The sequence below is a fragment of the Chiloscyllium plagiosum genome, unplaced genomic scaffold (genome assembly GCF_037043375.1).
Source record: "Chiloscyllium plagiosum isolate Xiang-an unplaced genomic scaffold, Cpla_swu_hap1 HiC_scaffold_25, whole genome shotgun sequence".
Classification (NCBI taxonomy): Eukaryota; Metazoa; Chordata; class Chondrichthyes; order Orectolobiformes; family Hemiscylliidae; genus Chiloscyllium; species Chiloscyllium plagiosum.
This window is the reverse complement of record NW_028270163.1, coordinates 10,745,619-10,770,264: the sequence shown is the minus strand read 5'-3', so window position 1 is coordinate 10,770,264 and position 24,646 is coordinate 10,745,619. Positions and strand designations below refer to the sequence as shown.

At 40.9% G+C, this 24,646-nt stretch overlaps 1 protein-coding gene across 3 annotated transcripts in view; it reads right to left on the bottom strand.

Moving 5' to 3' along the window:
* LOC122562015 (uncharacterized) overlaps positions 1-24,646 on the bottom strand; it is a 71,672-nt gene that overhangs the window by 26,441 nt on the left and 20,585 nt on the right. For 2 of the 3 annotated variants that reach the window (XM_043714410.2, XM_088000450.1), the window contains 6 exons: positions 23,503-23,645; positions 22,701-22,787; positions 9,581-9,652; positions 9,426-9,481; positions 1,108-1,231; positions 118-200 (listed from right to left, as the gene is read on the bottom strand). In XM_043714410.2, the coding sequence (XP_043570345.2) occupies positions 118-200; positions 1,108-1,231; positions 9,426-9,481; positions 9,581-9,652; positions 22,701-22,787; positions 23,503-23,645 (565 nt within the window). The remainder of the gene's footprint in view (positions 1-117; positions 201-1,107; positions 1,232-9,425; positions 9,482-9,580; positions 9,653-22,700; positions 22,788-23,502; positions 23,646-24,646) is intronic. The other variant, XM_043714414.2, reaches the window with a different exon arrangement.

Sequence of the window (24,646 nt, the reverse complement as noted above, 5' to 3'; positions counted from 1 at the left end):
CAGGAATTTATATGAGCTGTATCTGGAAAGTGGGAGACTATGAACAAATTAAAATCAGACTTCTTTTCTTCAATACTTTGTCAGTTAATACAAGTCTTACAAATATATAGTTCTCACATGGTTTCATCCTCCTCTGATGTCTCAGCTATGTTGCCAATTAAATTCAGTTCCACTAGGTGGAAGCACCGCGTCAGAGATTTCTTGAAGAAAAGAATATTGACATAATAAGTTCTTGAACTCAGCCGTTCACAGAACAGCTGCAATTAACATTTTTCTGAAAGGTCAAACATTATTTTCATTAGATAGGCATGCTGATCTACATTATATGGTATGTAACACTCAAATGATCATAAATTACCAGTTTGTTCTCAATAGCGTAGAAAATACAAACTAATAAATCAATGAACTACTGTTCTCTTGGTAATTTGTACAGAGATTGAGAATTGCTTTAAAAAGGGCAACTTTTCAAGGAATTTTGTTTTGTACTCATCAGGACAATTCGCAAGAATAGGAGAAAATGAAGACGGCAGATGCTGGAGGCGAGAGTCGAAAAGTATGGCACTGAAAAGGCACAGCAGATCAGGCAGCATCCAAGGTACAGGAGAATTGGTGTTTCAGGCATGAGCTCTTCATCAGGAATGTATCAAAGTAAAGAGAAAACAATATGTATACTGTATGAAACAAATTATTATTTGGAGATGCCGGTGTTGGACTGGGGTGTACAAAGTTAAAAATCACACAACACCAGGTTATAGTCCAACAGGTTTAATTGGAAACACTAGCTTTCAGAGCGCAGCTCCTTCATCAGGTGGTTGTCCGCACTCCAAAAGCTAGTGCTTGCAATTAAACCTGTTGGACTATAACCTGGTGTTGTGTGATTTTTAACTTTGGTGGAGGTATTGTCATGAAGAATGCACCAGTTAGTGATTAAGCTGATAGTGCACTCTTCTCCCAAACAATATAAATGTTATTTTTCCTTAATATTGGTAATTCTAGAAGAGTGCAAGATGACAAGTATGAACAAAATTTTTCTTTCATCAGCAAAATCAAAGTCCTATTTATCACTCAGGCAACCATTCCGTACGTTTATGAAACAATTAAACTTACTAGACCCTCCCTGACGTTAATGTCATTTTTGACTACATTAAGAACTTCGAGGTTAGGGAATTGTTGAGCAAAGCTGCTAACAGACTTCAGCTGGTTATCAGCAAGATTCAATTCCTGCAAAGAACTGAGAAACACCAACTGTGAGCATAATAAAAATAGTAGCTGGAAGACTGAGAAATCACAGGAAGGATAATGTGCCTCCTTATGTACATCATCAAATTAACAGCTATCAACACACTGAAATGAGTTTTGAATTTTAATCATGTAATACCTTTTTAGTTAACAAAATACTATTTTCAAAAGTCATTTAGAAGGTTGTAATAATGTGATATTACCCGCTGGAAGATAAAGCAATACCAAGAGAATTATGATTATGTTGATCAACATCAGACAATAATGCCCTCTCACAGTGTATTCACTCCAAGAAAAAGTTGAAGTGGCAACACCATTCACAACAATATATCTTCAACTGGAAAAAGCAAAGGAAAACATAGGTAAGAAAGGAAGATGTCTGAAGGCCTGCTGGCCAGTTATGACGTCAGAACAATATTCCATAAAGATATCGTTTGCAGGAATACCTCTTGAATAAAATAAAGCCAAATGTGTATTCAATATCTCTTAATTAAAATTGAGCTAATGAATGTGTTATTCATTCAAACAGTACAATCCACCTCAAACACTCATCTGGGTTTGTGCTTTGTGGGCAGGGAACAGGAGCAAGTATTTTTGGGTCTCAAACCCACCCTCAGGGGAACAGGAATTTTGACCATGCCATCTCCTTAACTCGCTTATGGCAGGTTAGCAGCAGCATGTGAGGGGCTTTTGTTACATTGTGGTAGCGTCTCTGCCTCTGAACCAGGAGACCTGGGTTCAAGATCCACCTACTCCAGGGGTCCGTAATAACATCTCTGAGAAGGCGATTAGAAAATATCTAGAAGTAGGGATTTTGAAGTTGGAGGGCTGATCTGAGGCCTCCTGATTTCAAAGCAGCACACAGCTGCAGTGATTCGACGTGACGATGCACTATCAACAACATTTTTTTAAAATTCAAATAAAAACAGAAGCAGCAGCTTGGTCACTATTGCTGAGAGAAGCGCGAGGGGAGAAATCCATCTGACTGCCCATGCACCCAAGTGGACAGGGAGGGCGTGTAGGCATGCCTGTGTCACAGGCCTCATTGGCCTGCATCTAGGTGCTCATCCCCAACGCAACTAAACTGCCCCATCACATCATGAAATTTGAGGCTAGCTGGAAAGTCCTTTAACTATGTTTTGATCTTGGCAGGGTCCAAGACCCCTTCCCACTCTATCTGCAGTTTCCTTTAACCCAAAGAATACTTGATCCCAGTAAATCAATTTCAGTGTAGGACATAGCAAGCTCCCTGCAAGGAGCAAACTGGAAAAAAAACTTAAAATTTGTGCATCTTGTGACCTTGGCATCTCGAAGTTCTTTACAAACAATGGATTTTTTTCTAAAGTGCTGCTGTTGTTGTAACACATAGAAAAGCAACTGCTGAATTCGGCAAGGCAAGATTCCAGAATCAGCAAATGATTAGATAATCTATAGCATACTCTGGAGGGAAAAATGTTATCCAGAACACTGGATAGGGTGATGTGGGAATTGTTGTGTTGACTGAGCAGGAAGAGGTTTTTGTCTTATCCAAAACACTGCTGCATTCTCTCAGTGACAGTGCAGGCTAAGAACTTAGATCCATTGTGGATCTTCTGATGCTGAAATGTAACACAGGACCCCACACTGCATCAGGCTACTGCGATCCCCATAAAATTTTTGTCAATACCTCAAAGATCTGCAGCAGACTTATTTCACCAACTGCACCACTTTCCAGCATTTCCCATGTAAATGTTCCATCAGGAGTAGCGCCTACTCGTGTAGAGGTGCTTAGACGCCACAATCAGACCAGCTTCTACTCGGGTGTTTCAGTTGTCCTTTGAATCTTCCTACTTATTGGCAAGTAAAATAACTCACCAGAAATGCCATGTCCTTCCTCCACAGTGTGAAGAGAATGCATATGGGGAGCCTTTGCCTAGTTTTGGTCTAAAGCTCCAGTTTCATCTGCAGAAATCTAAGCTTCCAATGATCTTGGAACAGCTTCAGCCTTCTTCATGGTCATTTTCAACTCCTCAAACATAAGCTACCATCTCAGCCAGACTCATCTGCCATCAGTTGAATCCTGCTGACTGTGCAAGAAATGCAACATGAGATTTGAACAGACAGAAGGCCCAAGGATCATGAAGCAAGGATTCTTTACTCCACTGGCATCAGGTTATTAGAACTGGGAGAGAGATTAAAGATAAACAAAAAATTTTATATATATAGTTTGTGCATGAAACAAAGCTTGCGAGTTACACTTGGCTGCAGAATCTTTTCTCTGTCTGCTCCCTTTTCCTTTCAGCTCTCGTTCCATCAAAGGCACCTTTTTGTCAGCAAGAATCCAGTCGAAGGGTCCAGCTGTCCTCCCTCACCATTGCCACCTTCGTGTGGGGGTCCCAGCGAAGTGCTGAGTTTGCTTGCTCAGTTCTCACCATCGCTACCTGCTGCTGGTTCCTTTACATAGAGGTGAAAATGTTAACCAACTGAGCCAAGGCTGACATTATCATGACACCACACATACCATTTTGCTTTACATCCACAGGTTACAGAAAATCTGTACCCCACACAACACCAAAATCAAACTGGTTCTTACAGAACTCAAACTGAAAACAGGAGCTCCCATTCAGCTTTCAGTACATTACATTGGCCTAGTTGCACTGCATTCTCGATTCTATTGAATCACAACCAGATCTGGCAAATTTTAATTACTAAAAAGTACATTGTTTTCTGAGTGCTTGCATGTTGATTTATTTTCCTTATTATTTTGCACCAGTTAACTTTCTTGAACATAAATCCAGGTTTCTATTCCTAGAACGCTGATCAAAACGTTATAAAAGTAGTATATTGTTTAACAGAAGAAAAATGTGATTGTAGTTTTATCAGGATTTATAACACAAAACCAAGTGAAGAAAACACCCTGCAACTGAATGAACAACTACTCAGCCTCAGTATGCAAAAATAAAGCATGTGAATTACATGAATTTGCGGCTGGTAAAATGTAATATCTTTTTCTCATTCTTCTGGTCCAAGAAGGGGTTGTGAGGTGAGACATTTCACAGCTTTTTTTTCTTTATTCTTTCATGGAACATGAATGTCACTGGCTCGGCCAACATTCGTTACCCATTCCTATTTGCCCTTGAACTGAGTGGTTTGTTCAGCCACTTCAGAGGGCAGTTAAGAATTAACCACATTGCTGTGGGTTTGGAGTTCATGTAGGCCAGACTGGGTAAGGACATTAGATTATTTTCTCAAGGGACATTATTGAGCGAAATGGGATTACACAACTATTGATGATTCTTTATTACTGAGACTAGCTTTATATTCCAAATTTATTAAGACTCTACAATGAAGTCTACCAGGACCTGAGAACATGTCAGCTTTTAGTTATAATAATTTGCTCAGTACCCAGCCTAGGATAACAGCAATCCTCTAATTCTAGCCTCTTAAGCATCTCCAATTTTAATCACTCTACTATCAGTGGTTGTGCCTTCAGCTACCAAGGTCCTAATTCCCATCACGCTTCCATCCCCTCCCCCACCCCAAAACAATTCTTCCACTTTACCTCTTTTTACTCCTTTAAGCAAGTCTTCAAATCTACTTTTTTGTCCAAGCTTTTGGTTACCTACCCTTACATCTCCTTCTGTGCCCATGTTTCATATTTTGTTTCATCATGCTCTTGCGAAATGCCTTGGGAAGTTTTTTTTTGTTAAAGATGCTATATAAATGTAAGTTGTGTCTATCTGGGTAGTGACAGATTTAAACTAGAGACACTATTCAAGGACTGGACTTGCATTATTCACTGAAGTATAAACTTATAGCCTCAATGCCCATAAGAGTAAAAGACAATTAGATCTGTAGAACACACAATGCAATTACCCGAAGTTCAGACGGAGTAAACATTCAAGGCAAATTTTCCCATTTTAAATGATCGAAATGACATATAGATTTAAATTTAATCTTTTAGGTATTGGTACTTGTAAACAAATAGCTTTTGTATTTCTTTTAAGAGAAAAAATTATCTTGTTCAACTGTATGAGATTTGGATGTGCAGCTGATGCCACTTTTCAGTAATTACATGCATGCACGCAGATTTCACATTAAAGCTTTCGGCTCTGGATTTACATAAAAGACTTACTGTAATCTCCAGAGACTTGAAAGCTGAATCAACGAGGCTGAAACAATACATCACCAGGGACATCTGGTGCCTAAGATGTATGGCTACAGGCATGAAGACTGGACAGCAAACATAATTGAAGCCAGTAAAAATTATCCCAAGAATCTCAACCATTGCTGTAATGATTTGCCTGTTTAATCTACACCCTTGTGGTTTCCAAAAGAGAGTTTGCCAAGTCTAAATCCAAACTTTGACAGGACAAGTTATTGGGAATCCTTGACTTGAATTTGGAGGTTCGTTCCCATCAAAATAAATTCTGGTTAAACCTAGGCAACCACTGCATTCTGTTTACGAGACATAAAACCAGGTGGGATGGGTTGAAAGAAATTACAAATATTTTAAGCCTGATTTTAATCTAACAGAGTCAGGTCAAGACAGCTGATTCATATATTCCATGCCCCATTTTTCATTCTGATGACTTCAATGAAATGAACATCAAGCAAGGTGTAAAACATGATTGTGACCCAAACTCTCCCAGTATAAAACTGGTGTTTCTCTATTATGGAAATCTTCAGACAATCTAATTAAAAATGTGTGCGACCACACCATCAACGCAACATCCCCTCCCCCCACCAAATTGCCTTCCAAGAAAAACAAAGCATTCCAATTGCAAATAATGCTGTCATCATTAGCCATTTCATTTGCAGTTACTGAAGTCGTGGCATCTGATGCTGATATGTAGTTTTTGGCTAAAAGATTTATAAGAAATGCAGATTTTTGAGATTAGCATCTGAACCACACACAACCTTAGCCGTCAGTTAGACTCAAGTTTCAGTAATGATAGATAACAGCTAACTGGCACATGAATTAACAGATTTCATCACATTTGCTGAAAACACATTTCCCACACAATTGAGGGAAGTCCCAGCTGAGTAGATAATGTACCTGGCACAAATCTGGTATAAGACTTGACCCAAGTCAAATGTCCTTTGATATGGCGGCATGGTGGCACAGTGGTTAGCACTGCTGCCTCTCAGCGCCTGAGACCCGGGTTCAATTCGCACCTCAGGTGACTGACTGTGTGGAGTTTGCACATTCTCCCCGTGTCTGCGTGGGTTTCCTCCGGGTGCTCCAGTTTCCTCCCACAAATCCAAAGATGTGCAGGTCAGGTGAATTGGCCATGCTAAATTGCCTGTAGTGTTAGGTAATGGGTAAATGTAGGGGTGTGGGTGGGTTGCGCTTCCGCGGGTTGGTGTGGACTTGTTGGGCAAAAGGGCCTGTTTCCACACTGTAATGTAATCTAATCTAATATCTGGTCTTGGAGTAGTAGACTGTCATTTCATAAACTGTCATTTCTTCACGGTGCATTATAAAGGCCAATGTGGAGACCTCACTACTTAACCTAAATGCAAAAACCTGCTCTAAGTTTAGCAGTGCAATTTAATGCAGAGAGAGGTAACACAACAGTAACACAGGCCATCCACTAGAATACAAAGCTCCGCTTGGAGTCTAAACTTCCAAAACCATCAAACATTGTGAATAACAATGAAAGAGCCATTCACCTGCAGTTAGCAGCACTGCGTGAAAGGAAAGGTGCCTTAAAGTTGCTAGCGTCCCAGCTGCATTATCACAGAACTCAGCAATGCTTCCTCTGTGCATTTACCCGAATGTTCGATAGCTTCCCTCCCTTTTGTTCTATAGGCTTCAGTTACCTCATCATGCTAACCCAGGTGATCAATATTCACACAACAGCCCAACAAGCTATTCAACTGTAGGTCATGACAGATTAGCATAATCCTGTCCTCCCATACATGCATACCACAATATGGATGGCAAAGATGACCGGTAAGTGGAAAAGTGACCAGGGCAAGAACCCTAACTGATTTTCTTCTAACTGTATGCTGGCTTTGGCTTTGTAGATAGCACATGTACCTCTGTGTCATAAGGTTCTAGGTTCCAGTCTCACACTGGGCCTGAGCACAAAATCTAGACTGACATTCCAGTGAAATACTTGACGGCGTGCTACACTGTAGGAAGTGCTATCTTTCAGAACAGGCTTTAAACTAACTGCATGGTGTTATTTTGAAGAACAAAGGAGTTATCTCTGGCATCCTCATCAATATTTATCCCTCAATCAACATTATGGAAATAGGTTATCTGATTTTTTTTTGATTATCTGATCACTATGATATTGCTGTTTGTGGAAGGTGTGTGCAAATTACTACTACATTTTCTACAATGACAACGCTTCAAATGTAGTTCATTGGCTGCAAAGTGTTTTGGGATGTCTGCCAGTTGGGAAAATCACCACACAAATAAATCTTTCTTTCCCTAATTCAAGGCCACATATCGGTAACTTAGCTCAACTTCGAAGTGGTGATTGCTTATCCTGGCAATGAACTACAATATATTGCATTATATTGGTTTTCTTTGTTGCTGAACTGGCATAGCAAATAGAGTTAGGGAGCTATTATGTACAGATTCAAGTGCCAGTATTTCTTAAACAATAAATTCTGAATTTGTGTGTGGGGGACTAAGGAGAAAAACAATCAGCATTCCCAACTAGTGATCCCTGTTAGAATATGGTGCAGGGACAGTAAGAGAGAACAAGGCAAGGTTGTCGACAGTGATGGAAGGCAGGCAACAAGATAAAGAGGGAAATGTAGATGATTGAAAAAGTAAGAGACATATATAAACAAAGGAACTAACACCTACAGTTGAATAGCTTGTAGGATTTCTGGTTTTAAGTTCAGAAATCATTAGAAGAAGGGGCAGTCTTCTGAGGGACAATGCTGGCAAAAGTAAGTAGGAACGAGAATGGTAGGGGTATGGAGCAGTTTGAGAAAGGAAGGCAGCAGCCTTTGTTTCAATAAGGCTATGTTTAACAGTTTTAGTACAAGATGATCTTTGCAGTCTAAAACCCAGTCAACAATTAATCACCATCTGCTACATCTACCATTTAAAGACGACGCTTGAAGGGTAACAGGCATAGATAACATCCTTTCAGCACGTCAAAATTGCTACATTCACTGTTCTGTGTTCTTTTCCTCAACTCCTCCACCCCACCCACCACCCACACCCTTTTCAGCCTCAAATTACATGCATTTATGAATAATTTAATGCTCAGGTGGTGGAGATTAATTCAAAAGACAACGCAGCCTGTAAATTATAGGGCTAGCCTTATGCAGTATTTTGTAATGCTACACAGCATGTACTGCTTTGCAGCCAGAGTACAGAGCTGTCTTTGCAAGAGGTGGCGACAGTTTTAGGTATTCAGTGGTTCACTTGCTCAGCATGAAGTAAAAAAAGGTTGACACATGAAAGCAATAACAATAAAAACATGAATACACTTTCTAACAGCACATTGCAAAGCAGCTGGAGGCACGCAAGGACAAGATGAGTTATTATCTACCAATACCCCATCTGGCCTGCAAACAAATGAGAAAGATTAGCGTTTATGAAGGGAATAAATTTTAGATAACTGGTTTTGCAATAAACACTTGGATGAATATCAAATGCCTAAAATGAAACCATGATCATTTAATAGTGATTTTTATGTCTAATGGAGCATGAAATAGATGCCCAATAGCTTCAACTGCCATCAGATTTGGACCACATGACAGACTGCAAACGAGGCAGTACTATTGACAGGCACAATAACTTAGTAGTAGTTTACTTAATTTACTTAATTTGCAGCATCATGTAAATATAATTAAAGGATGAAGCTGGTCAGGTTATTAAATATAAATAGAAATCCTACTGAGAAGAGAGACTGGATCAATACCCATAGACACAAAATGAGGATTAAAAGCTGCAGATATATCCTGGGGGAGATTCCCTCCATGCAGTAGGGCAAAAAAAAAGACAGTTAAGATATTGATTATGGTTGCAGACTTGCTATACCTATTGCATACAGGAAGTATTCTTCCAATGACAGATCTGTTCTATAACATATCTAACCACAATGCGAATCTGAAGGAGGAGATGAGCTTATAATTCATGATCGAGGCAGGTGAGCACAGCCTGTGGTACAAAGAAGATAAAGATCTCATCCAATCTTTTTAATGGTTTAATGGAATAACACCAAACTCACCAAAGAGATCCAAGACATTCGGTGCAGTGCAGAACATTCCCAGAGAGGTTAACTGACTGCAGTAGAAACAGAAAAGCAGTACAATTCAAGTCAACCAGTGTTGGCAAAATATATGAGATTAACTTAATTACAGTTGATTCTTTTCCATTACTCACCGTTAAAGTTTCCAGTAAAGACAACCCCCGGACCTCTGATATTTTGTTGTTGGATAAATCGAGTTCCTGTAACTGATGGGGAATGTGATAGAATTAGAAAATGCACCAAAGAATTAGAATGTGTGTTTATTTATTGTCTCACCATTGAGGGAGGCCAGAGTGTTCAAAGGTTCAATTCCCCCTCAGTTTGTAATAAGCAAACTGATCACAGTCAGTGCACACGTTTAAATTCAGTGCCTATGGACAGAGGGGAGAAATGGAACATGGAACATAGAACAGTACAGGCCCTTCAGCCCTCGATGTTGTGCCTTTTATCCTACACTAAGATCAAACTGACCTACATACCCTTCATGTTACTATCATCCATGTGCCTATCCAAGAGTTGCTTAAACGTCCCTAATGTATCTGACTCTACTACCACTGCTGGCGGTGCAGAAGGTTGGGGAGAAGGGAAGGGCTTTTGATGCTGGTTATTATGTAGAGACCACAGGTAGAAATCCAAGTTTACGGATGTTGGCGAAGAACAGAGCAATTTGAATAACACACTTGATCACAAATAATGATCAGAACCAAGGTATTGGAGTCAACCCCCTGTGGAATCATCCCTTGCCAGTGGCTAAACCTTCTGGGGAAGAAGGAAAGTGAGAAAATCAACACAAATATCATTGTTTCAAGAGATAAGTAATTTTTCACTATTCTTGGTTGGTCAAAAAGGTGGGAATCCAGTTGAACATAAAAAGAAATAATATTTTTATTTAAAATCTCCTTTCCTCAAATTGTGATGAAGTGCAGCTTGTCAGCAAGTGCCAGAGACTCAATTAAGTGAAGTTTTTCACATGTGAGCCAAGACAGTAAGCATCAGCAGGCTTAGTTCTTCGGAAGAGTCATATCAGACTCAAAATGTTAACTCTTAGGTCGCTCCACAGATAAATGCATGGAATTTGACCTGAGCTGCTGAGTTTTCCCAGAACTTTCTGTTTTTTACTTCAGATCTCCAGCATCCACACTATTTGGTTTTTGTTTCAAAGTATAAGCAAGCTGCTCAACCAAGAGATATCACAGTTGAGTCTGGTTTACCTGCCACCTGGTAACAAAGTCACTTGTCATCCTATATCACTGTTGGTTCACTGTCACTGGCTCAGAACTGCATTCGTAACAGCATTGTGGTCGTGGCTACGCCAAATGGACTGCAGTGGTTCAAGAAAACGTCTTCTCAAGGGCCATTAGGGATTGGCAATAAATTCTGGCCCAGCCAATGACACCCACATCCCTGAATATGTTAAGTAGTTAAGAACAACCTCATAATTTAAATTTTCCCTCAACACAGGAATGCTGAAGGTAACTGTTTGACCTTTTGAACTAGTTGAAATCAGTGGAAATGTTCTTAGGAGCCAAACAAATGGGTCTCGTGGTCAGATTTGTGATCCACTTTATCTGCTTATGGGGTAAGACATCTAAAGGAGGAGGGTCACTCGGATGTTGCCTGGTATGGAGGTTGCTAACTATGAAGAGAGGTTGAGTAGATTATGATTATTTTCATTACAAAGACGGAAGTCGAGGGAGAACCTGATTGAGGTCTACAAAATCATGACAGGTATAGGCAAGGTGTGTAGCAAGAAGCTTGTTCCCCAGAGTGGGGCACTCAATTACTAGGGGTCACAGGTTTAAAGTGAGAGGGGAAAAGTTTAGGGGAGATATGCATGGAAAGTTCTTGACACAGAGGGTGGTGGGTGCCTGGAACACATGCTAACCGAGGTGGTAGAGGTAGGCACAATAGCGTCATTCAAGATGTATCTAGACAGGTACATAAATGGGCAAGGAGCAGAGGGATACAGGAAAATAGACGTCAGGTTTAGTCAGAGGATCTGAATCGGTGCAGTATTGAAGGGACAAAGAGCATGTTCCTGTGCTGTAATGTTCTTTGTTCTAAACCAAACTGAGTTTAAATTAACCTATAGATATGAACCAACTTGAGAGAACATAATTGTAAAATGGCACATCATTTTATTAGTAACAGGTACTTTCAGTTTTTCCCACATAATAAAAGCATTAATGGGAATTGTTAAAGGCTTTGTCAAATAACAATCTGCCTGGAAACATAACTGTTTCCACCTAGTAAACCAAGTTTAGCTATTTATAATATCAGGATAGTAATGAAAAAAATGATCAAAGTTTCTACATCAAGTAATTTTCATCATTACAGCACAGCAACACAATCTCAGCAGTCAGAGGGGGCAGCTCACTGCTGATTGATTTTACACTCTAGGCCTTTTGTCCTGCTAGTTGTACAAAACAAACAGTCTACAACTGAATTGCACCTTCTGTAATTAGATTTGCTACACCAGAGGACACATAGCACAGGACCAGTGAGTATCCTAAATCAGCAGTAAAATGACATACCAAGCACTAAGCTTTATTATCAGAAGGGTAGATTTAAAAAGGACAAATGTAGCATTAAATCTGTATCAAACCTTGATTAGATCACTTAAAGAGTACTGCATACAGTATAGCTTTCTACACAGTATTTATTATCGGCCATTAGTATACATAACCAATTCACAACTGGTTTCTATGATTCACACAACAATATAGTTATTTCTTGGGGTATTGTGGTAGTGTCTTTACTCCTGATCCAGGAGGCCTGGGTTCAAGTCCCAGTGGCTTCAGAGGTATGAGTAATCAACTCAGATTACACAATATCTATGTTCATTTCTAGGGATATAGTGGTATTCTATGTACAATGAAGTGTCACCCATGTGCCCACAGAAGGCTTTATTTTTCTTTAACATCTCACCATATCTTAGGTGCACTCACAGGGTGTACAGCTGGGTTGGAGCAAGCCTGCCCTCCACCACATATTTGCAATTTGACTGTCATTTTATCTGTAAGATCAAGAATCAAATGACAGAAGCTACTTTTCCTTAGCACTATAACATGCTAAATGAAGGAGTGATACTTTTTACCTGATGCCCAATGAGGCATAACATGGTTTTATCATTAAATGTGGGAGCACCAGATATTGCGAAGCTTGGTAACATTAATATTAACATTAATATTTACTGCCCTCTTGTGTCACCAGTTGGCCTTGAAAGTTTGGGCAAACAACTTTGGGAGAATTTGTTGTTAGAGAGTCCAGACCCAGTGAGCATGTCCTGGCCAGATGCAAGCTCACTGTTCTAGGTTTCAGCTTCCACAGGGTTGGGGGTCACAGCCATGGTGGAGGTGAAGGTGGAGGGATCAGGTACCTCTGTAGTATTCTGGGAAGAGTCTTTTGGGGAAACATTGTGTAGATCCTCTTTCAGCTGTCAGGCTGCTGGCACTATCCGGTGACCTTGTGAGGGAGGGGCACCTGGAGTGTTATCAAAGTTCCTTATACTCCTGTCACCTTGCTGCTGATGCTAAAACAATGCTGTGCAAGTCTGCATGCATTTTTGCCAGCCATTGAGCATTCTGGTGGTCCTACCTTTCCATGGCAACTGTACATGTCAAGAGCCAGACAGCTTGTGCAAGCAGAGTCAGCATGACATCGATAATATTTGTAAACTCCTCCAAACTTTAACCAAGTTTATCGAGCATTTCCAATAAACCTTCCTGCTGTCTTTGTGTCTTTTTGTCCATTTTCACCAAGTTATTAATTGCTTACGCCATGGGATCATCCTCTCTCTTGGACTGAGTAGGTGCTGACTATCTGGCAGTTCCAGCAACCTTGGAGAGTTTCTTCCATGGCCAGCTGCATAGACATGCCAGTAACATGGTTGTCAGATTGTGTTCCTGAGTGTAATCTAGGCAAACTACCCAGTCAAGTAAAAGTTTGTGACGTGGCGGAGAGTGCAGGAGGAAGTTTTACTCATGCATCCTATGGAGAAATCCCTGACTATAATCAGTACCAGTTATCAATAACCACATAACGGTGCCTATGATCTACATGGTGTTTGTGCAGCTATACTTTTTAAGAGCAAGATTTTTTAGATCCTAAAGTTTTGTACCTAGGTTCTTGCACCTAAAATGACACCTTGTGTGGCGATATTATACACTCTTCACTGTTCTCTTATACTTTTGTACTTGAGTACACATGATAATAAAATCAAATAATCAGTACAGGGAGTCTATAGGCACCGCGCATGTGCGCTATCATCTATGTGGTACTTATATATTTATAATCCTCACAGGGGATCTATAACCCACACAGATATGTGGGATTTAAATATTTATAGTTAGCACTGTGTATTTATAATCACACACACAATTTTTAAAGCTCCTTAATCAGCAATATTTATTTACAACCCATACATGGTGTTTTTATATACATAATCATCATCATATAGCTATAACCCTACACACAGAGACCTTGATCTATATGGTGTTCATATATCTATAATCAGCCCAAGCAGCTATAAATAATGCTTATATTGTCTACGATCTACAAGGTGCTTATTTATCTATATTTAGCATTGTGTATCTATAACCCAAACACAGTTTCTATGGTCTGCACAGTGTTTACACATATATAATCTGCACGGAGTATCCATACATCACATACAATATCTATGATCTACACAGTGTTTATATAGGTTGCAGAGTGGCTCAGTGGTTAGCAATGCTGCCTCACAACATTAGGGATCTGGGTTTGATTACACCCTTGGCGACTGTTTGTGTGGAATTTGCACATTCTCCCTGTGGAAGCATGGGTTTCCTCACACAGTCCAAAGATGTGCAGGTTAGGTGGATTGGCCATGCTAAGTTGCCCTATGCTGTCCAGGGATGTAGGGGTTAAGTGGATTAGCCATGGGAAATGTGGTGTTACAGGGATAGGGTATGGAGGTGGGTTTGGTTGGGATGCTCGTGGAAGGGTAAGTGCAGACACGATGAGTTGGAATGGAGCACAAATGTCCACATGGCATATTTGTCTAAATATTTTTGTGCCTTTTGTCCTATATAGATGGCAATTTAAGTAAGATTTAGATTTTAGATTAGATTACATTACAGTGTAGAAACAGGCCCTTCGGCCCAACAAGTCCACACCGACCCGCCGAAGCGAAACCCACCCATACCCCTACATTTACCCCTTACCTAACACTACGGGCAATTTAGCATGGCCAATTCACCTGACCCTGCACATCTTTTGGACTGTGGGAGGAAACCGGAGCACCCGGAGGAAACCCACGCAGACACGGGGAGAACGTGTGGGCGGCACGGTGGTAGTGGGCGGCACGGTGGCACAGTGGTTAGCACTACTGCCTCACAGCGCCGGAGACCCGGGTTCAATTCCCGCCTCAGGTGACTGACTGTGTGGAGTTTGCACATTCTCCCCGTGTCTGCGTGGGTTTCCTCCGGGTGCTCCGGTTTCCTCCCACAGTCCAAAGATGTGCAGGTCAGGTGAATTGGCCATGCTAAATTGCCCGTAGTGTTGGGTAAGGGGTAAATGTAGGGGTATGGGTGGGTTGCGCTTCGGTGGGTCGGTGTGGACTTGTTGGGCCGAAGGGCCTGTTTCCACGCTGTAATGTAATCTAATGTAATCTAATCTAATCTAAACGTGCAAACTCCACACAGTCAGTCGCCTGAGGCGGGAATTGAACCCGGGTCTCAGGCGCTGTGAGGCAGCAGTGCTAACCACTGTGCCACCGTGCCGCCCACTGATTTACATCACATTATCAGTCAGGAAAATGTAAAACATCAATAGGCCACCACATTCAGGCTGAAGATTACTACTCTAGACAATTCATGTATTTTGTAAATCAACCTGAATGGACAAGTTATGGCACGCTGCCATGGAACATGGGACTTAAACCTCAACCTTCTGGACCACAGTTGGTACACTACCACTGTGCCACAAGAGCCTCTCCAAACTGTTTTGTAAATAACAATATACAGAGACAAAATAAGAGAGCTCCCTATTAGGAAGTTTCTTCATTCTGATACACTCATAGCTCAAAAGAGTTGCTGGATTCTAGTAGCATTCTGTCCTCTTTGACGATGAAGCCATTTATCACTCCTGATTAAGTCAAATATTGAAAGAAAACAAAAAGCACCGAAGTCAACCCATCACTGCCCTCTTGAACAATGTCTCACTCTTACATTCTGTCTCCTCATATCATTCAAACAAATTGTCAACATTGCAGCAATCCAAAAGAGGAAGTAAATTAACCAGTGAGCTTCCTGAGAAGATCCAATGGGTGAATGTGGCTCATTAATGTCATTTACATAAGGCTTGTGGTCCAACATCTGGTGCACCTCACATCTATTCATCCAAACACAGGGATTGTTCCCTGTACCTGCTTATCACATTGCCTCATACGTTTACATCATCCTTTAAATGGATGGAAGAGCTAGTTGTGAAACTCCTTCCATATGGAAAAAAACTACAGTGAATTGATCATATCCATAATAGCAATGTACTATAGTTGCTGGGATCTAGTACTTGTTGATCTTACACTCACATACAATTGTACCGCCGAGTGTGCAATAGTCTTTGGCTGTTCCCAAGTGGAACACTCTGTAGAATTTACTGTGCGAGACAACCTCCTCAGAAAGTCTGAGCATCTGCTCATGTGCAAATATTTGCCTGATGATTGAATTTAAAATATGCCTCCCAGATTTAGCGTTGCCTTGTCTGTTTTTTGATTCTTAGATCTCAAAGCATTTAATGCAGCTGAGGGAAGAGTTCATTTGAGGTATGTCAAATGTGCACATGAAAGACATTAACAAGATTAGGCACAGCAGCCGACTGTTCTTCCAGATCTTGCTGATTCTGGATACGCGGTCAAGTGGCTGTTCGACGCGTTCAAGGTGCTACTACAACTTTCTTTGAAAAGCAGGTCCATTAATTAGTTTTGCTAGTTGTTTCTCAAGAGGCAAATAGCATTTGTGATCTCTAGCCATAATGTATTGGCCACACAACATGCATCTGCAGTATGTAGCTCATTTAATGCTTTTTATCCACATCATTAATTTCCACAAGGTATTGTTTCTGGGTGGCTGCTTGCATCAATTTGTATTTGTGCCATGAATTATGCAGTTTAGTGACTGCTGCACAGCACTGGTTTGGTAGCTTATTCTTGTCTAACCAACTTTGGTCATGTTCTAGAAAAATAACAATGAAACACATGTCTAGGAACATACTTTTTAAAATTCATTTATGGGATGTGGGAACTGGGTGTCATTGGCTGGCCAGCATTAGTTGGCCTTGAGAAGGAGGTGGTAAGTTGCTTTCTTGAACCACTAGAAAGGCTGACCCATAGTGCATTTTGGGGGGGGTGGTGGAAGAAGTTCCAGGCCTTTGACCCAGTGACAGTGAAGGAATGGGTGATATAATTCCGAGTCAGGATGGTGAGCAGCTTGGAGGGAACTTGCAGAATAGTGGTGTTTCCATGTATCTGCTGCCCTTGTCTTTCTAGATGGAAGTGGTCATGGGTTTAGAAAGTGCTGTCTGAGGGTCTTTGGTGAATTTTTCTGATGCTTCTTATTGATGGTACACACTGCTGCTACTCAGTGACACAGTTGGAGGGAGTGTAAGCTTGTAGATATGGTAACAATCAGCAGGCTGTTTGTCCTGGATGCTGTCAAGCTTCTTGAGTGTTGTTGGACCTTCACCCATCCAGACAAGTGTGCCAACACACTCCTAACTTATGCCTTGTAGATGGATGGATATGCTTTAAGGAGTCAGGAAGTAAGTTATTCACCTCAGTTTTCCTAGCCCCCGACTGGCTCTTGTAACCACTGTGTTTATGTAGGGAGTCCAGTTGTGTTTTTGGTCAATGGTAACCCCAAGGATGTTTACAGTGGAAAATTCAGTGATGGTAACACCATTGATTGTAAATGGAGAGTGGTTAAACTGTTTCTTAATGGTGATGGTCATTGCCTGGCATTTGTGTGGCATGAATGTCACTTGCCACTTGTCAGTCCAAGACTGGGTATTGTCCAGATCATGTTGCATTGCCTAAGGAACTCCTGCAGAGGTGTCCTGGAACTGAAATGACTGACCTCCAACAACCACAACCATCTTCCTATATGCCAGCTATGACTCGAACCACAGAGAAATTTCCCTGATCATGTGGGTTCCAGTTTTGCGAGGGCTCCTTGATGTCAAGAACTGTCACTCTCACCTCACTTTAGGAATTCAGGCTCTTTTGTCCACGTTTGAACCAAGGCTGTAATGAGGTTAGGAGTTGAGTGGCCCTGGTAGAACCCAAAATGTGCATCACTGAGCAGGTTATAAGTGAACAGGTGGTGCTTGATGGCACTGTTAATGACATCTTCCATTACTTTATTGATGATCGCGAGTAGACTGATGGGGAGGTAATTGCCGAGTTGGATTTGTTCTGCTTTTTGTGTGCAAAACGTATCTGGACAGTTTTCCATAATGTTGAATAGATGCCAATGTTGTAACTGTATTGGAATAACATGGCTAGGGGAACAGCAAGTTCTGGAGCACAAGTCTTCAGTATTTTACTGGAATGTTGGCAGGGCCCATACCCTTTGCTCTATTCAGTGCCACCAATAGTTTCTTGATATCACTTCGAGTGAATTGAATTGGCTGAAGTTCAGTATCTGTAATGCTGGGGAACACCGGAGTAATTCAATGTGGATTTCAGCAGTTTCCTTATTTCCCCTCCCCCCACCTAATCCCAGATCCAACTTTCCAATTTGGCAATGCCCTCTTGACCTGTCCTACCTATCTGCTCCACCCTCCTCTCTGACCTATCACTTTCATCCCCATCTTCATCTACCTATAGCATTCTCAGCAACCTTTCCCCCAGCCCCACAACCCTCCCATTTATCTCTCAGCCCTCCTGGCCCACAAGGCTCATTCCGGATGAAGAGCTTATGCTCGAAACGTCGATTCTCCTGCACCACATTCTCGACTGAGTCCAGCATGGCCTTCTTCTTACTCTGTGACTCTTGTTACCTGGTTATAGACAACACTACCAATTCGTCAGCCACCCAAATACAGGGAGTATAGTTCCTATATCTACCAATAGAGTCTTGGAATAGTTTTGTACATGTCATTGGTATGACCTCTCATTGTTCTAAACTCTGGAGAATACAGACACAATATGTGCAAGCTTTACTCTTAGGATCATCTCACAATTCTTGCAAGTAACTTGGGTAAGACTGGTTACATTTTCTTTATGGCAAGCATATCTTCCCTTGGGTCAGCAGGCCACCATTACACACAATACTGCAGGTGAGTTAACAAACTGCAGCAATGAATCTCAATTCGACACTCAATTCCTCCGGAATAAAGGCCATCAAACATTTGACTTCTTAAATTATCCAAAAAGCACCATCACTGACTTCTGAACAAGGGCAACCAAGTCCCTTTAGACATCAATAGTTCATAATCTCTCATCATTTGTATTTCTGTATATCTTGCATTTCTGTTGAATCTACCCACATGGAAACCATCATATTTTCCATATTGGAGGAGAAAGCGAGGACTGCAGATGCTGGAGATTTCTAGGAGAAAGTGAGGACTGCGGATGCTGGAGATGGATATTTTCCATATTGCCTTGCTTTTATCATGGACTTGCACACTCTCATTTTGTTGAATAGCCCTTGTCTGCTCTCTGCACATTTCTTACAACTCACAGCAGGACACGAGCAAGACAAGAAACTAAACAGCTGATGTGCAGGAGCATTCACAGAGGTGTCACTGTGTGGTAACTAGTAGCTGCTGGATTGCTGCTGCATTCCATGGCCACAACCTCTGTAATGATAACCAATCCTCACTGCTACATGTCAGGATGCTCGGAGTTATACTTTTGATGATGTGAGGTAACAAATAATGTCTCTATTATGCCATATCATTCAAGATTGACGGGGTTCCAAAGAAATCTCCTTAAAGACTCCTGACCAATTACTAATATAATCAGAACAGAATAAATGGAAAGAATGTGTAATCAGAGTTATATTTATCAGTGTTATTACCTTATATGGAGACTAAACATTTGTGCCACCCATGTATGGCACATAATATTTATTTATTTATCTCTATCCAAGACAAGGTTACAACTGTGTCCCAACATCTACAGCTGAGGTAACCTGCTGACAGCATGGCCTTTGACTTTGACGATTTTTGCTGGCATCCCTGGTGTTCAAAGGCCTGAAGGATCTCACCTGCTGAGATTCTCTTCCATAGCTGCAGGTGCATCCTCCACAGTTTGACCTGCTGGAGGCGATGGGGTCACTGGCAGAGAGCAGGTAGACTGACAGGTTACCCTGAGAGTGGCCTGGGATGAGCCCTCTGGTGAACTTGACTCACACACAATGGAGCATCCCTAACTCCTTGAGAAGGGGAACCCAGAGCCAGATTGAGGTGCCACATCTTCCTTTTGCTTCATCATTACTGAAGTGCTCCCATGCTTAGAGTGTAGGTCCAAAGTGAATATCCAGCAGCCATGTCATGTTATGTTGGATATGGGTCTCCAAAGCCATTACTAACCCTTCTTTGAGGATAGCCAAGTGCACATTTCCCAAAGGCATGAAAGTAGAAACAAACTTGGATGGACTCCTCCAGCCTTTCCTTAGCTGGACATTTCTGCTTGATAGGCAAAAGTGAAGACTGCAGATGCTGGAGATCAGAGTCAAGATTAGAGTGGTGCTGGAAAAGCACAGCAGGTCAGGCAGCATCCGAGGAACAGGAAAATCGACGTTTCGGGCAAAAGCCCTTCATCAGGATTCCTGATAAAGGGCTTTTGCCCGAAACATCCATTTCTGCTTGACAGTCCACTGCCCACCTGTGTACTTTCAAAAGATCCCTAATGATCAAACCCAAACGTCCGTCACGTGCACAGGGCTTAATAGGGGCATGGCCTCCAGTAATCCTCCAAATGTCTGAAACCTCAGCTGACACATCCTCCATCAGCCGTGGACCCCATTTATGATGTACTCACTGGATTGTGACACCAAGCCTCATCTAGAACATGCACCCACAAAGATGAATGCTTCCGTACTGGTGGAGGACACAGTAGAATTCTCAACAATACAGGCAGAGCAGGAGGTAGGCTCTCTCAGTTCCTTTTTACAAATGTTGAAACTCAAAGCCCTCCATTTACACATGCACAGTCCAACTCCTTCCCTGACAATTCCAGTGCCTCCTCCTCGAAGAGAATGAGGATCCTAATCAATAACAAAACAGAAATTGCTGGAAAATCTCAGCAGGACTAGCAGCATTTATGAAAAGAAAGCTGAAATAATGTTTTGAATCCAGGATCATAATGTTCAGCACCCTTTTGCCAGTCTGCAAATACTCGCTCCCATTATGCACATTGGTCTCCTTTAGGCAACCAGAATGATCAATTGTCATCTCACGAGGTGCTTGAGCAATGTATGGACATTCATACCTAAGATAGCACTTCTTTGGTGATTGACTAACAACTACACTGTCCTGAAATAGGTCCAAATTGACAGCATGAGGTGGCTGGAATACATTCAGTCCACATAATCCATCTGGTACTGAGGCTTGTAGTCAATCCTCCTATCTGCCACACTTGGCAAATTGCAGTTACATTGCTGGTGCCCTGTTGCAATGACTATATGGTATCCATTAACTCTGTGGACCACAGGAAATTGTGCATCTATCTACAACACTGTAACCAAATGTTGGAGTGAACCCCAGAGGTATTAATGTGTGCTGTCATCTCTGTTCATGCGGATATGGTCCAACAGGAGGGCATCCAGCTGCCTAGGGAGGAGGATCTCTCCCATTTCTGTATGGCCTATTGGAGAGTCTGCAATGACGTGTCAGTCAATTGAGAGGACATTCTGTCTGGACTGAAAAACCCCAATGTCGGGGGCGTGAACAGCCCAAAGACTGACATGATGCTTCTAGCTTGCAACAAGCAATTCCCTGTCCAGGTGTCCTTTAACTATGAAGCTAGGACCATGTGGGGAAACAACAGGAGGGTGCCAACTTCCTGCCCACCCCCCATTCGAAGATTTGCCCAATTACTCATGTAAACACATATAATGAGCTGACAATAATGCAGTTGCATCAGAAAACCCAACCCACTCTCAAAGCAGAAGTGTCATTTCCACACCAAAGCCAAACTTGGACTACATGATTTATATTCCACCCAATAAATGCAGGTAACATACAATGCACTTAGTGAATACTGCACATTTAAATATAATACATATTAGATCATACATCAATATTTCCAACTTCATCTGGATCAAAAACCTCAAATGTCTTTTTTTTAATGAACTGTACTAATTCACATTTATGACCTGATTATATATTCTCTGAATTTCCTTCATTTGCCTTTACACCTTCATCTGCAAACATGGTTTTTGCCACGTGAGTTCAGAGCAGTCAGAGGAAACCATGAATAAGAGCAATTTGACAGGTGACTAAATAATCATTAACCTGTATCCACGATCATGTATTAAATAAGAAGATGAAATGTAACAAAATAAACAATTCGACCATCAAGTTTGGAGCAACAATTTTTTCAACGGAACATTTAAGAACTGAAATCTCTGAACACATAACTCACAAATTATACAGTGTATGACAATCAAGTAAAATTATTTTATAGCATTGATTTATTCATTGCATACTTCTGTAAATTGACTATATGCCTCTTAGTATGTTTCATTCAAATATTTCACAGTCATAACTCTACTTAACTATCAAAGTAATCCTTTCATAATCCTTTGTGCATCAGAAATTCTTTTCTCTCCCTGGTTGTGTTCTGAAAATCATTTTCATAGTTCTCTGTTAGCCTCCAAAAAAGTGATGGACAGTAAGAAATAATTTGTCATGATCTGGTTGGTCAAAATGTAACCCAAGGTAACAAATCAATGAGAAGTTCTGTTGAGCTTTTTTAAGACATCGCAGCTGGATTCACAGGAGCATCACGATTTAAGTGACAATAAACCTACTCCTACAATTGTGAAAAATCGAATACAAGAGCATGTACAAGTTCACATTCATCAATATAGGATTAAGAAAAGGAAAATGAGAAGGATGCTATAATGGAAATTCTCAGTCCAATTCTACAAATCTATATTCCATAAAAAGAAGAAGACATCAATATTTTTTGTGTAACTGTTAGAGATGCAGCAAACACTGATTAGGGCTGTTTAATGTTTTGCATTCAGCACATCCAATACTGACCTTGTTACATTTGCTGAGATCAATAACTCCACACAACCTGTTGCTGGATGCAAACAGCTCCTCAAGGCAGGGCAACATATTCACGGCCTAGATAAAAATATAATGTAGTTAATACCCCTCAATGAAATTCCACTTTTACAGCATGGTAGTTTATGTTAGTGAAGTTACATTAACTCTTGTTCCTATTCTGGCTCAGTCCAAATCAAACCAGAAATTTCTAATCCTGCGTGCAGACAGTTGAATTTACCTTTTTATATTTTCCCATTACACTTTCCCACATACAATTTTTCACATTACATTTATCTGAAAGAAGTTGTCAAGCTGATAATGTCAGCACTGAACAGTCCTTTCCTCTATTGCAGGAATCTTGGTAAGGAAGAGAGAGTGATAAACATGTTGGTGTAGATTCACACCACAAGGTGTGTGGCAAACATGTGAACAGAGCTGCTGAAGGGCTCAACATAAAAAAGGGTGAAGATGCAGTCTAGGATTTATTAAGGAAGGCAAGAAGTCAGATACAGATAACAGGATAAAGTAGGGTTTATTTTAATAAAAGTCAATTACTGTCAAGAGAGAATATTCAAGCTTGGTGACTAATCAGGTGTGGGGTTGAAAATTCAGTTCAAGTCCAAGTAGGATGCCAAGTCAGCATATCATTGGATTTAGCCAAGGGGCAAACCCGTTGCTAATAAACTCCAGCTAAGTCTCTCAAGAGCAGTCAGTGTACTGAACTAATTATTAAAAGCAAATTATACCAATGAAATACTCTTTTGCACTATTTTCCCAGACCTCTGTAACTTACAGTGATGTCAGTTAACTGGTTATGACTGATATCCAAAGATGCCAATTGGGATAGTCCTGAAAGTTCTCGGGATTCCATACAGATCAAGCGGTTGCTGTCCAGTCTCAGTCGCTGTAATTTCCGGAGTTTGAGGAGACCTTTCCCTAAGCATAATAAAAAAAAGGTTAAAACTACCATTTCACATTTGCTGCCAAGCTGCAGTCAATCATGGCTTTAATGTAACTGGTACATCTGTACCCATAAAAATGGTCAAGTCTCACTCAATAGTTGCCTGGTGTGGTACTAAGCCAGACTACCAACAGGCTGCAAGCTTCAAAACAAACACAATTAAGGCAGCCTGCTGGCATTCTTGCTTCTTGGGCTCACACAAAAATAATGGTCACTTGGTTCAGGGTTTCCCATGCACCTCACCTTCAGAAGAGGACGGCAGTAAACATAAATTTTCTGGACTGGAGGTTTACATACAAAGTTCCAAAAGCAGCAAAATGCAGAGCAGAACTTCTGTGTTCCCTCTTTATAAGAGCAGACCCGGTAATATTATTCTACGATACTTCTGAAATAAATGGCTTTGAAAATTAATAAATCTTGCATAAAATCAGAGGCACTGTTATAACTTCCATAATCAGTGGGTACTGCAAAGTTTCTAGCCGGCACAAATAACATGGTTTATATCAATCAGTTCTTTCCTGTTTAAAATTAAATTGTAACATCTTTGTTATCCCTCTTCACAAGGAGACACATATTTTTAATCTCTGCTAATGATGTTAAAGAGACCCAGTATCACTATTGTAGATCGATTTAAAACGGACAACACTGTTATGTGTTATAGATTTTTTAATGAAGTAAGACCATCCTTCCATTGTTTTCTTTCATCCATTGTCTATAATGAGTGGGAAATCAATAATGTACATTATGCATGCCCTGGGTAGAGGCATCTTTGTAACTATTCCCTCAAAGAAACAGGCCTAATGCCAAATATAGGGATTCACATGCTTCTTTTGTTTTCCTACACCAAAAGAAAGATGGGTAAACTGAAACACCTAGCAGTCTATTCAGAATAAGCACTGCACTGCTCCTTTTCACCGCTTAAGAGTAAATGAGATAGACTTTTTGAAAAGCAATACATTTAACATTAAAATGCCAT